Source organism: Salminus brasiliensis, chromosome 9, assembly GCF_030463535.1.
Source record: "Salminus brasiliensis chromosome 9, fSalBra1.hap2, whole genome shotgun sequence".
Lineage (NCBI taxonomy): Eukaryota > Metazoa > Chordata > Actinopteri > Characiformes > Bryconidae > Salminus > Salminus brasiliensis.
In genome coordinates this window covers 42,069,272-42,082,156 of record NC_132886.1, presented here as the reverse complement: position 1 = coordinate 42,082,156, position 12,885 = coordinate 42,069,272, and the positions used below count along the sequence as shown (strand labels likewise).

Genomic DNA, 12,885 nt, shown 5'->3' with positions numbered 1-12,885 from the left:
GCCGTTCTGAGGAGAGCCCAGCCGGAGCCGCTGCCTTCCACTTCACGGAAACCTTCCCAGCTTCTTCCTTTACCCTTCGCTTCTGGTCGTGCCATTCTGCGTCTCCATTACGCCAGAAACTCGTCCTGCACCTCCTGCGCGGAGAGCAGAGGTTTTGAGACGCGTCCGAGACCTCGCGTTTGAGCGTGTCTGATTCCTTTTTGTATTTCCTAAATTAGGGATTTTTTTATATATATATAAAACACACACACACACACACACACACGGATGTGTTTATATATGAATATTTATGTATGTGTTTATGTTCTAGCATTGCCTTAAAATGCAGAAGTCGTCTCAGTTAGATTACAGGGACAAAAATCCTCAAATCAAATCGCAGTGTTACGAGCTGCAAAGTCAGAATCCACGTAAACAAGAGAGGATCGATTCTCCACTCCACCTTCAGAGCTGCAGCAGCCTGAAGCACAAGAACGTAGGCCTACCTGCTGCACCTTTTAAAGGGGGACCACAAAAGTTGGTAAATCCGAAGCCAGCATGGATTACAGCCCACCAATCAGCAGTAGTGGCTGACTGGCAGCAGCAGTAGTGGCTGACTGGCAGCAGCAGTAGTGGCTGACTGGCAGCAGCAGTAGTGGCTGACTGGCAGCAGCAGTAGTGGCTGACTGGCAGCAGTAGTGGCTGACTGGCAGCAGCAGTAGTGGCTGACTGACAGCAGTAGTGGCTGACTGACAGCAGCAGTAGTGGCTGACTGGCAGCAGCAGTAGTGGCTGACTGGCAGCAGCAGTAGTGGCTGACTGACAGCAGTAGTGGCTGACTGACAGCAGCAGTAGTGGCTGACTGGCAGCAGTAGTGGCTGACTGGCAGCAGTAGTGGCTGACTGGCAGCAGCAGTAGTGGCTGACTGACAGCAGTAGTGGCTGACTGGCAGCAGTAGTGGCTGACTGACAGCAGCAGTAGTGGCTGACTGACAGCAGTAGTGGCTGACTGGCAGCAGTAGTGGCTGACTGGTGGGGTATAAGCTGGATCTTCACTTTCTGGACCTGGACTTGCTACCATCGCTGCCGGACACCGCTTTGCTGCTTCCACTACCGGCACCGTATGAGGCGGTGGATGGGGTCAGACTGTAGATGTGATCTTTCTGAACTGTCGCTTTAAAGCTTTAGGAGACATCTTAGTATCCACTAGTGCGGACAGGCCAGGTCAGCCGCTGCCTTGTTGACCTGCGGCCTTCAGGCTTCTGTAGTGGTGTAGCGTAGCGATGAGGACTGTATCTGCAGCTCCCGGAGCGCTGCTGACCTGTAACTGTGTTCATTATTTCTTTACTTTTATTTTTTTAATAAAACTGAGAGTATTTTCACTGCCCTGCTTTGGTTTGGTGTTTAGCACTGACTGCATTGAGGAACCTGACCCTCATCATCAGCTCCTCCACCATCACTCCAGAGAACACAGCTCCTCAATGCTGGGGGGCTTTATACCCCTCTAGTCCACGCCTGGCATTAGGCAGCATGGAGCCAATAGGGTCATGATGTAGATCTGCTCCAGAGAGATGGTCCTATTCTATTGGCAGTACTTCTTCTCTACAGGGACTAGACAAGCTGTGTGTGTAGTAGCTGAACAACGCATCCGTTAAAAGTGGTGTCCACAAACATTTGGACATGTAGGGTACGTACGCGTTATGAATTGTCAGGTAGTTCCGGCCCCGCGCGCTGATTGGTTGAGCCGCGTCCTCGCTGTGCCGGAACTGCGTTTCATCCTCAGACAGTGTATCACTCCGCGCAGCGCCTTAGCTTTAGCCGGCTAGCGCCTCCGAGCTCAGAACTACCAGCAAACGGAGAGGAGAAACCTTAGTGTCTGTGAGAGGAGGTGGAGGAGGAGATGGAGGAGAAGGTGGAGGCTGTGAGGGGACGGAGTGGCGTTTCTGTGACGGAGCAACGAGCTGCTCGTTAAGGAACTAGCTCGTGTGGCGGAAGGAAATGCTAACGTTAGCTAGCTGAGATGTTAGCGCTAAATGCTAGTTTCACGCCTTTGAGTTTATTTATTTCATTCTTTTATTTATAGGTTTATTTATGTCCCAAATGTTTTTATAAGCAAGAGTATACTCACGGTCGCGCGCTTGTGAGTGTGCTGCTGCTCCAGCTGTGTACCTGCACACCTGCACACCTGTGTACCTGCACATCCAGGTGAGCCGAGTCCTCGTCTCTGCACTGTAGCAGTATGTCTGTCTCCTCCCTGCCCCTCATACTAAATCACTGAAGGTGAAAGAGGCCCCCCGGCACCCCTGATCCCCCAAATCCCCCAAATCCCCCCATTTTAATCTCCTCTTTATTTTAATCCTGCACCCAAGACCAGCTCCGGCACCAGAACCCAGACCCGCTTTTCAAGGTTCGCCTGATTTTATTATTTCAAAAACAGCTCCATGTTACAGTCAGTCTTTACAGAGATCTTTAGCCGAGAACACGTCCACACAGTTTTAATAATAATAATAATAAAAAACACTCCAATGAACATGAACCATAAACAACGAGCGTCAAATAAATAGTCCTGGCCGTCCGCACCCGCACAAATTAAGGCTTGAACCGCTCAGTAAACCCGCACTGACCCGAGAGCCGTCCCCAAACTCCACAGTTCAACACCCACCTACGTCCACAGACCGCGGGGTTAGCCCAACACACACGATTCAGACAGACTGACACACACACACACACACACACACACACACACACACACACACACACACACACACACACACACTCTCTCGACCAGTCCAGGTCTGGTTGTGGGAACTGTAGTGTACACAAAGGTTTCTTTTAAAATAATAATAATAATAATGTTAATAATGTTAACAGGGCTGCAGAGGGTCGCTTTAATCCACTCCTGCTTCTTCCTTTTAGCAGGAGAACCGATTTAAAGCTTGGAGAACCTTCTCATAACCCGAACCCCGATACCGATCACAGGCTTTCTCCACCACCGTTCACGAACATACCTGTGAGGCCTTGCCCTGCGTAAAGCACTGGGAGCTGGTTGTGCAGTGCGGGATGTGTGCTGAAGCTAAATGAAGTTCGCTAGCTTTGTAAACTCGGTCTGATTCTCATGGAGTTTCGGTTCTCCTGATCTCCAGCACATCCCACTATAGTCGTGTACAGTCCGACGCCGTTACCCCGGGGCTAAACCCGTTTGGTCCGATCTCCTCCTCTCCGTTTCTCTTAAATCTCAGTGAAGGAATCACCGAGCGTTGGTGGCAAAGCCTCAGCGCATGTTAGCGAGCGAGCTACATAAGTTAGCCGGTACGGTTCTGCATGCTGTAGTTACTTATCCAAGCTGAATCATCACGCTCCAGTGTGTACGCTAGCTCCCGCAGGTGAGGGTATAGCTAACAGGCTAGCTAACATGGCTGAAGGTGTAGCAAACCAAATATCACTTAGTGCACATTAGCTATCTGTTACTAATACAGCTGGGGTTGCATTCAACCAAACATGCAGTGCACTCAGGCGCTGCATTCAGGGGGAGTGATTGACACAGTGTGACGGGGTTGTAGGTGTAGCTGACCTCAATTCTTACCTTTTTAGATACGTTTCCAAAAAAATCATAAAACCAAACAAAAAACTTCCAGCAAAACAAAATAAAATTTAATGATCGTAAATGCCGAGAGAAACAATCAAAACAAAGGAAACTCGAAATCAAAATATCAAAGCAAAAAAAGAAAAGAAAAAAAAGAAAAAAAAAAAAAAAAAAAAAAAAAAGACAAAACGATCACAAAGGCAATGTTCAGAAGCATTATGGATTAGTACAAACAGCCAAGTTCTAGCCAACCACCCTAAACTCCGCAAAACAAAAGAAAACAAAACAAAAGAAAATCAAGGGAAATAAGTTCAAAAAAACAAACAAAAAAACCCTTTAAATCAAACGTTACATAAAGAGCTCGCCGACGCGCGACACAGAGATACATCATCAGTACCTGATAACCAGAACAAACGGCTAGAATATCAAACTCATTTGTAGAGGGGGGCGAAACGCTGACCCGCTCGTCTCTCAGGGGGGTTTAACCTTTTCTTTGGTCCTTTTTTTTTTTTTTTTTCTTTCCTCTTTTTGTGGCGTTTCTCTCTGAGGGTTCCTTTCAGACGAGTTACTCAACATTAAACATGTTCCCCTCGCCGCGCGCACACACACACACACACACACACACACACACACACACACACACACACACACACACACACACACACACACACACTTCGTCCCGGAGCCGGCTGTGCTTCCCGCTGCAGCTTTCGGCACGGAGACGCCAGAGAGAAGACTGCAGTCCAGTCGTAAACACAACCAGTAAAGTGCTCCAGGGGGCTTCCAACAGGGGGCTTCAAACGGGGGGCTTCAAACGGGGGGGCTTTTAGAGGGACGAAGGAAAGGGTGAAAAATAAGGCAACTTAAATACTGAACTCTGTAATAAATTCATGTACGGGGTGCTGAACTGGACGCTAAAGCCGGCGCCCTACGAGTCTGACCATGCATATGGCACACAGACACTAGCGTTACACAAACGAACGTGGTTAAAAGGGTCTCGTCAGATGCAGAACTGGTGTGTGTTCTGAGACGCCCACAAACTATCTAGAACATCTGTAGCTTCTCACAGTTCCAATTAAAAAGAAAGAAAAGATGATCTGCTCAGTAGAACGCTAGAGACAGAGTGAAGACCTGCTGCGTGAAGTCGATTACACTAAAAAAATAATAGTTAACTCTTCAAACTCCAAACTTCCTTATAGTACAAAACCGGGGGAACCGAGGGAGCCGGGCGTGCTAGCGTGCTCTCTACTTGTGCGACTTGCTGGTTTTGAACGAGACTTGCAGGATTTTGTCCCCGAGGCGGTAGCCGTTCAGGCTGGCGATGGCCATGGCCGCCTCCTCGTAGTTGGTCATGGTGACGAAGCCGAAGCCTTTGCACTTGTTGGTGTTGAAGTCGCGGATGACCTTGACGTTGGTGACCGCACCGAAGGGCCCGAACATCTGCCACAGGATGCCCTCGTCTGTGTCCTGGCTCAGGTTGTAGATGAAGATGCACCAGCCGGACGTGGAGTTTCCCGGCACGTTAACGCCAGACATGCTGCTCATGTGATCCACGCCCATCGGGGAGAACCTGCAGGTGGCGACAGCGTGCGGTTAGAAACGAGCAGGCGAGGCGAACCCGCTCTGAACGGAGAGCGAGGCCGTTCATGTGACCAATCAGATTAGAGACCTTTTGGACAGAGAGTGAAATCTGACCACTAACACTTAAAATTTAGTCTGAACACCCCCACACCCACACCCACACACACACACCACCACCACCACCACCACCCTTCAAACATCTGTAGCAGATGAAGGTCCTCGTACCTGAACCTCTGAGCCTGGTGGTGGACGGGGCCTCCGAAGCGGCGGGACTGGGCGTGGTAGATCTGAGAGATGATCTGGGTGTTCTTAACCTGGTTGGGGTTCGCTGCAAATTTAACAGTGATGGGCTCCGTCGCTCCCGGGGGCTTCTGTCCGTTCAGGTCTTTGATGGCATCCTCGGCTTCTGCGCGCTTATCGAAGCGGATAAACGCCACGCCCCGAGAAAGTCCTGACAGGGGACAGACTGTTAAACTGTGACACAGCAAAGTGATCGTTCAGCCAGACATAAAAATCACCACCAGGAGCCCATCAGTCCAGACGTTCTGCCCTGGAGCTGTGAGGCTAATGTGAAGCTAATGGAGAGCGCTAATGAAGCTGCAGGGCTAGACTGGGGAGCACAAGCCTCAGCTGAGAAGATAGACCGGACTCTAATCTCTCAGTCCTCTATTTAAGGAGAATCTGTGCTCCTGATCACCTGTAGCTTGATCCACGAGCACGCGCGAGTTGATGATCCGACCATAGCGCGTGAACATGTCCTCCACATCCTTCTGGGTCATGCTCTTCGGCAGCCCGCTAATATAGAGGTTAGCATCTTTAATGGAGTCAGAACTGGGCCTGGCAAAGGAAACCTGCCGGCAACAGAGAGGGTTTCGAGTTTAGAGCAATGAGAGGGTGCAGGCACACTAATAATAAACACACAGGAGCATCAATCTGACTACAAGTGTCAATATTATAATAAGTGTAATATCACATCGCTAACTGAAGAATGACTAATAAAATTAAGCAGGAGTGCACATCAATCAATCAATCAATCAATCAATCTGAAACTGAACACAAACACAGGAAGTAGTGCTAAGCTCAGGGTTTAGCCAAAATGAGAAGACCAGAGGAAACAGGTTAAGTAAATGTGGCTGGTTCTGGTGGGGAGGCTTTAAAATCTAAACTCTTAGCTTAAAGAAAAGCAAAATAAGTGTAGATAAAAAACCTTAAAAGGCCACATGTCTCAGCTAGTGGTCAGCGTGATGAATCTAACAGCAGAGAGGAAATGGCACGGTACACAGGAACACCTTCGGTGACGTTACCTTGATAGTTTTAGACTGTAGCCTCAGGCCATTGAGTGTACTGATTGCTCTTTCTGCATCACTAGGGTTAAGATAGTTAACAAATCCGTACCCTAAACTGTGGCCTAGAGAAAAAAAAAAGGAAAACAATAAAATAAAACAAAAAAACGTTGCAGCGTTCCAAATACAAAGAAAAAAAACAAACATTTAAATATCAAAAGGTTAAACAAACAAACAAACAAACAAACAAGATGTCTGCTCAAGAACTACATGGCCGTATTTCGTAGAGATGGACAATTCGGGTCCAGAAGGCTGCTGGAACTAAATCCTTTGGCAGATTTTGACTTTCTGGACCTGAATTGTCCAGGAGTAAGAGATGAGAACAAACCTGAGGGAATAAACCATGTAAACCATCAAACTTATAATAAATAAGCGCCAACAAAACATTAGTGTCCAAATAAATACGTCACTTTTCCTTTCTTACAGATGGGAACTAAAGGAGCAGAGGAGTGAAAAATCTGATCTCTAAACCCAGATTCAGCCGATCGGTCGAGACGGTGCTTCTTTAGCATGCTGATGCTAGGCTAATGCTGCTAACAAACACTGGACTTAAACGGTCGCCAATCTCACTTCAAAATAATTCTCGAATTTAACGAGCAGTTCAATCTTCGCTCGAATTCAGCAAACCCCGTACTGTGTACAAAGCGATGTTCAATAGTTTGGACACCGCAGTGTAAATCGATCACTGTGCAGCGTAAAGAGAGTAGACGACGGCCCGATCTCCAAAAGTCATGAAGTTGGAAAAGCCGGATTACTTCCAAAATCCCACCCTTTACAGCTTCAAAGGAAAAAAGCCCAAAGCAAAAGTTTGGTCACCCTGCACGATCAGTTCTGATCAAACTCTGCAGAGGAGGGAGCTAAACTCCTTCTGGAGCAGCTAAGGCTCCTTCAGCTCCTGTGTGGGTGAGAACGGACCACTGCAGCCATCCTACAAGCCCAAAGCCCAAAGCCCAAAGCCGCTCTGCGCTCTTCTAGTCTTCTCCTGCTCTCTGGGCATCGGTTACGTTCAGGGCCAGAGCGCCGGAGCTGCTTAGAGCTGCTGCTGCTGCTGAAATGTGCATCACCTGGTCTTTCCTAACGATGACTGAAGGAGCTGCAGATCTAACGAGACAGTGAAACACAGAGCTCAAATCTTTCAGGGGAGCCAAACTCTTCCGTTTCACTTCTCTCCTCTGAAACTGAAACGCTAGGAAGCCGTAATAAACCCCCGCTCCTGATCAACAGCTCTCTCCCTCTCGTGTCTTTTGGAGAATGGAACCCGTCTACTCTGCGGGAGGGCGGGGTTTCCCACTGCGCTACAGTTCGTTAGGTCTGCTCAGCCTGTAGGAGGGCGTCGGCCGCTGGGAGCCGGGTTTCGCTCGGTCTCTGGGCTGGTTAACGCTGAACGCTTACCTGCTACTTTGTCGCGGATCAGTTTGGCGGACTCCACCTCGCCGATGCTGCTGAAGAGGCTGCGCAGCTCATCCTGACTCATATTCTGAGGTAAATAATTAACTATTAGGTTGGTTTTGGAGTCTTTCGGCTCGTCCACCATGTGATCTTCGTAACCGTTCGACATGTCATAGACCTCCTGAAACGTTCAGAGAGAAGAGCGGCGTTAGCATTCAGGCTAATGAATCCTGAACTAGAAGGAAATGTGAAGGAACAACTTCTCTGAACCCGAACAGTTTCCACAGGAAACACTTCCTAAAGCTGGTGTTTACTACAGCTGGTTTCTGAGGGATGCTGAAGGCTGATGCAGCAGGTTTAACTCAGCTCGACCCCACGGTTTATAAACTCCTCAGACTGAAAGCAGTCAGCCCAGTGTGGGTGTGTCCACAGCATAAGCTCCGCCTCCTCGTGTCTGATAGGCTGCTTCCACACTGTACTGAAATCAGAGCAAGCATTTACAGTTAAACTGGGCTACTAATAAGCCTGGAGAGCGAGCAGCCGTGCAGGAATGCGGGGGCGGGCGGTGGTCTCCGCGGTCAGCCGGAGGGCTCTGCTGTCTGAAAGCGGCTCATTCAGGCCGGGAGAAAGGCCTCATTGTGTTTTTCCAAAGGCAGCGACTTTCAGCACCGGAACAGACGCCAATTATCAGAACCTGGGGGTGGGGGGGGGGGGTCCGTCCAGGAGGACTCTTCAGACCAAGCAGTTCAGCCAGCGTTTCCTCTTTAACTCCAAACTGGACTGACCCACAGGGACAATGTACGTTGCTGTGACTAAAGTATTGGGACACCTGATCACAAAATCAAGGGTATTAAAGAGCTGATCCTGCTTCTGTTGGAGTGACTGTCTCTAATGTCCAGAGAAGAAGACTTTCTACTAGATTCTGGAGGAGGAGCATTGCTGTGAGGTTTTGATTTGAGGGAGGTCAGGATGTTGGATGATGATCACCCCACCTCATCCCATCCAAAAGTACTGGATGGAGCTCCACCATCATTCCAGGTAACAGTTCTTCCACTGCTCCACAAGGGTGTCTGCAAACATTTGGCCATAGTGTATTATTTGTTAATAAATGGGGAAACGTCCACTGTCAGTCTGATACTGCAGTCTGGGCTACGGAGTATAAACGCTGGGGTCACACACACTCACACACACACTCTCACACACACACACTCTCACACACTGTGCTAACAGCGCCCCCTTGTGGAGAGTGGGTGAGCTCTGAAACCAGGTTCAAATAAAATCCCAGGTTCGCTCGGTGAGACGAGAGCTGTTCGGTATCTGACGTGTTCTTTACGTTAGAATGGGAGAGGCTAGGCTAACGCTGCTAACAGACAGGCTGCTGACAGGCCCGTCTCTCAGAGCTGCTCCAGGTGGAGGCGTGCGGCTCATCTCACTGTAGTCTAGAACCACAGAAGGAGACCCTCCGTCTTCCAAACCATCTCCCAACCTGACGAAGATCTGCAGGAGCTCAGAGACACGGGCCGAGAGAGGCGCTTTTAGGGGGCGTGTCTACAGAGTCAATTGGTGACCGTCTAAATCCAGTCTTTGTTAGCAGCATTAGCCTAGCCTCTCTAGCCCAGTCTAACGCCAGGTCCGATACCGAACAGCTCTCGTCTGATCGACTGAACCTGGGATCAGTGATCAATCAGGGTACCGTGACGGTCACCGACCTGCCCCTGTAGAGCAGCTGCAGCAGCACGGTGTTGGGCCGTACTGCGTCCCTAGCAGACACAAGTTCTACTCACTTTTAAGTATCTAATGTGTCCCCTTCTGACTGCCATGAAGAGCCGTCACAGATCCCGACTCTGAAGATACCGAAAACAAAATAAGGTAATAAAAATACACGCTGATTAAAGAGGGGAGGTAGGGAAGGCAGAAGGTAGGTTTTGGGTTCAAAGTAAAAGTGAATTAAATAAACGAATAAAAAATAAATAGAGAGACGAGCCGCCTTCTGATATTACCTGTGGAAAGAACATAACAGCCGTCAGCCACTAAGACTGGGACAGGGTCAGCGTGTATTTTTAACACCTCACTTTGACTGGGCTAGCATCAACACACACCCCCCTCCCCGCCCCGCCCCGGCCCGGCCCGGCCCGCCCTGCCCTGCCCCCGCGACTCGTTCATTAGTGCGAAGAACCGACCCGGGTTCTGCCCTCCGTACGCTTCCGAGAGCAGGTCGCTACACCACAACTCTAAACCCAGCCGGACCCGGGCTCAAACTCCCACTACGCACACGGCTCGCCCCGAACGGATCCGGGAGTCTGAAGAGGAGAGGGAGCCGAGAGCCGGACCCGATCTCCCACTCCGATCCGAGTGCTTCAGGCTCCACGTCACGCTCCGGGTCCCTCTCCTCCAGCACCCAGATCCGGGGGCTGCCGGCCGGGCTCATCCTGCTTGCTGCTGCAGCAGCGCCCCCTTCAGTAAGCTCTTCAAACTCGGAGCGGTACGACACGGGCCTTCTAATCCGGTCTGAACAGAGACGCCGCCCCAAATATTCGTGGGGTCCGTTACCTCACTATCCCACCACTGAACGCCTCCCCGGCCGCCGACGCCCATTTCCCCCCCCTGGACCGGTTTGCTGGGGTTCTGGTGGGGGGGTGGGACTACACGCCGCGCTAATTAACCCCCTCATCAGCATTACAGCGGAGGAGAGGGCGGCGGGCCAGTACCGGACCGGTTTACGGATTTTTACGATTCTGTCTAATAAAAGATCAGACAGACGATCCGTCTGATTTAGGGCTAATCTTGGACATTCAGATGTTTTATGTTAAAAGTTTTTGGTGGTCCACGTCACTTAGTCTGCAGGTCCTCTGAACGGCGCCGGCGTGTTTAAAGGGTCCGTACAGCCTGTAGCAGAGACGCCAACGCTAAGCTAATGTACCGGCCGCTTCCCAAGACCTCCTATTTTCCCTCCTCCAGCGCTCCCCGGGAACCAATCAGAACACAGGAGCGTTTCTGTGGTTTGGGTAAACAGTAGAACACTTCACTAACTTGCAGAACGCTGCCCACCAACAATGGCCACAAATAAACATTTAGCTAGAACCTTCTAGAGCTGGAACATTTAGTGGGTGGGTCCTCATGCAGTAACTAGGGCACTTGGCTAGTGCACACTGAAACTGAGCTGAGCTAGTGTGCACTTGTGTTCTTCTGAGGGTTAACTGCACAGCTAGAACCCAGTGCCATCTAAAGCAGAACACTTGGCTAGTGTGGAGTAGGGTTCCCCAACTCACACCCTAACTAGGGCTAGTGGGGCATGGTAGTGTTCTAGCTAGCTAGTTTGGAGAACCCCGGTCCTCCACTGGTTGTAAACAGATGCACACCTGTGTAGCTAGAACGTAACATTTCTCACGTTCTTTAAATGTTATCTAGAGCCGAGGTGTGTTCCAATACTAGAATGACTGGTAAGTGTGAACACACTAGCTAGTACTAGACTGTGGACCCCTGACCGCAGGCTTGCTGTAGTACTTATCTAGAACGTTTGCAGCAGAAGGGTTTAGTGCTGGAGCGCGCGCTCATATCGGACCCCGATGCCGGGGGGGGGGGGGGGGGGGGGGGTGTGCTCCAGGGGGGAGTGTGATTATTGGGACGCGTCCGCTTCTCGCTTTCGGTTTATAAAGCCGCCTCGCCAGCGCACGCAGCCCCGCAGCCCCGCAGCCGCCGACCGATTGTCCGTTCACCCGCTCTGCCCCCCGCTCTGCCCCCCGCTCAGCCCCCCGCTCTGCCCCTGCCTCCCTCTCCTCCTCGGACCGCGGGGCTTATTTTCACGCCAGGCCGCCGCGGCGCGCCTCATTTCTCTGCCGCGTTCAAACTCGAGCGCGCTGCTGCGGCCTGGCGGACACACAGGCCCGAGCGCATGGCCTCGGCCGGGACGCGTTTAGTCCTGAGCCCGCCCGCACTAAAGCCCGGGTCTAAACTGAGCCACAAGGTTCGGAAGAACGTTCAGAACCACTCACCAACTTCCCCGCCGCTCCAGCTGAGTCTCTAAGCGAGCAGATGAGGGTTTATCCGCGGAGCCGCCGAACAGCCGAGCCGAGCCGAGCGCAGCGCAGGAAGCCACCAAGAACACCTGACCCCGCCCACCTCGCGCATAAACCCCGCCTGCCGGCGCGTCATTGGAGGCTTTTCTCGTCGCTCAAAAGAACGTCGCGCTGAAGTCCCGCCCTTACACGGTTTCCGACCAATCGTAGCCCGGCAACTGTTGCTTCTCTGCTGTACCGAGTGGGCTGAGGCGGCAGGTGGCGCTGTTCAGCTGCAGGTGTGGTTCCTCAGAAAAAATCTATATATAAATAAATAAATAATCTACAAATAAATAATCTATAAACAAAATCATTAAATAATTTATAAATAAATAAATAATCTATATATAAATAAATAAATAAATAATCTATAAATAAATAATCTATAAACAAAATCATTAAATAATTTATAAATAAATAAATAATCTATATATAAATAAATAAATAAATAATCTATAAATAAATAATCTATAAACAAAATCATTAAATAATTTATAAATAAATAATCTATATATAAATAAATAAATAAATAATCTATAAATAAATAATCTATTTAAAAAACCATTAAATAATCTATAAATAAATAATCTATATATAAATAAATAAATAATCTATAAATAAATCATTAAATAATCTATAAATAAATAATCTATAAATAAATAAATAAACTCCTGTTATTCTAAATGTTTTTGGGGGGCAGGGGGGCGCGGAGTGAAGACTTTTACCCTAGTAAAACTGAAGCACATCCCCTTAACCTCCACTCTGGTAGAGAGATTTAAAAAAATTATATTTCTTTATAAATGTACAGATTTAAAAATAAAATATTATAATGGTGTAATGTAATTAAACACCAATAAGAACAACGTATGTTCACAATAAAAAAGAATCTAAATCTCATAATTAACAATAGGATCATTTTCTAGACGATAATCAAAATAATATCAATAAAATCAACCAGCT

The 12,885-nt window shown here is 49.0% G+C and overlaps 1 protein-coding gene across 4 annotated transcripts; it reads right to left on the bottom strand.

Moving 5' to 3' along the window:
• Positions 1-2,373: 2,373 nt before the first annotated feature.
• On the bottom strand, positions 2,374-11,950 carry elavl1a (ELAV like RNA binding protein 1a). 4 transcript variants are annotated; one of them, XM_072688549.1, is made up of 7 exons: positions 11,863-11,950; positions 9,655-9,870; positions 7,874-8,051; positions 6,443-6,546; positions 5,836-5,989; positions 5,364-5,589; positions 2,374-5,127 (listed from the first exon to the last, which is right to left on the bottom strand). In XM_072688549.1, exons 2-7 carry the CDS (start codon positions 9,688-9,690, stop codon positions 4,803-4,805), a joined length of 1,023 nt encoding a protein of 340 aa, XP_072544650.1. In that variant the 5' UTR covers positions 9,691-9,870; positions 11,863-11,950; the 3' UTR covers positions 2,374-4,802. The 4 variants fall into 4 exon arrangements, with proteins under 4 accessions (XP_072544650.1, XP_072544651.1, XP_072544652.1 ...); XM_072688550.1 differs by having other exon boundaries at positions 9,655-9,714; XM_072688551.1 differs by lacking the exon at positions 9,655-9,870.
• Positions 11,951-12,885: the final 935 nt, after the last annotated feature.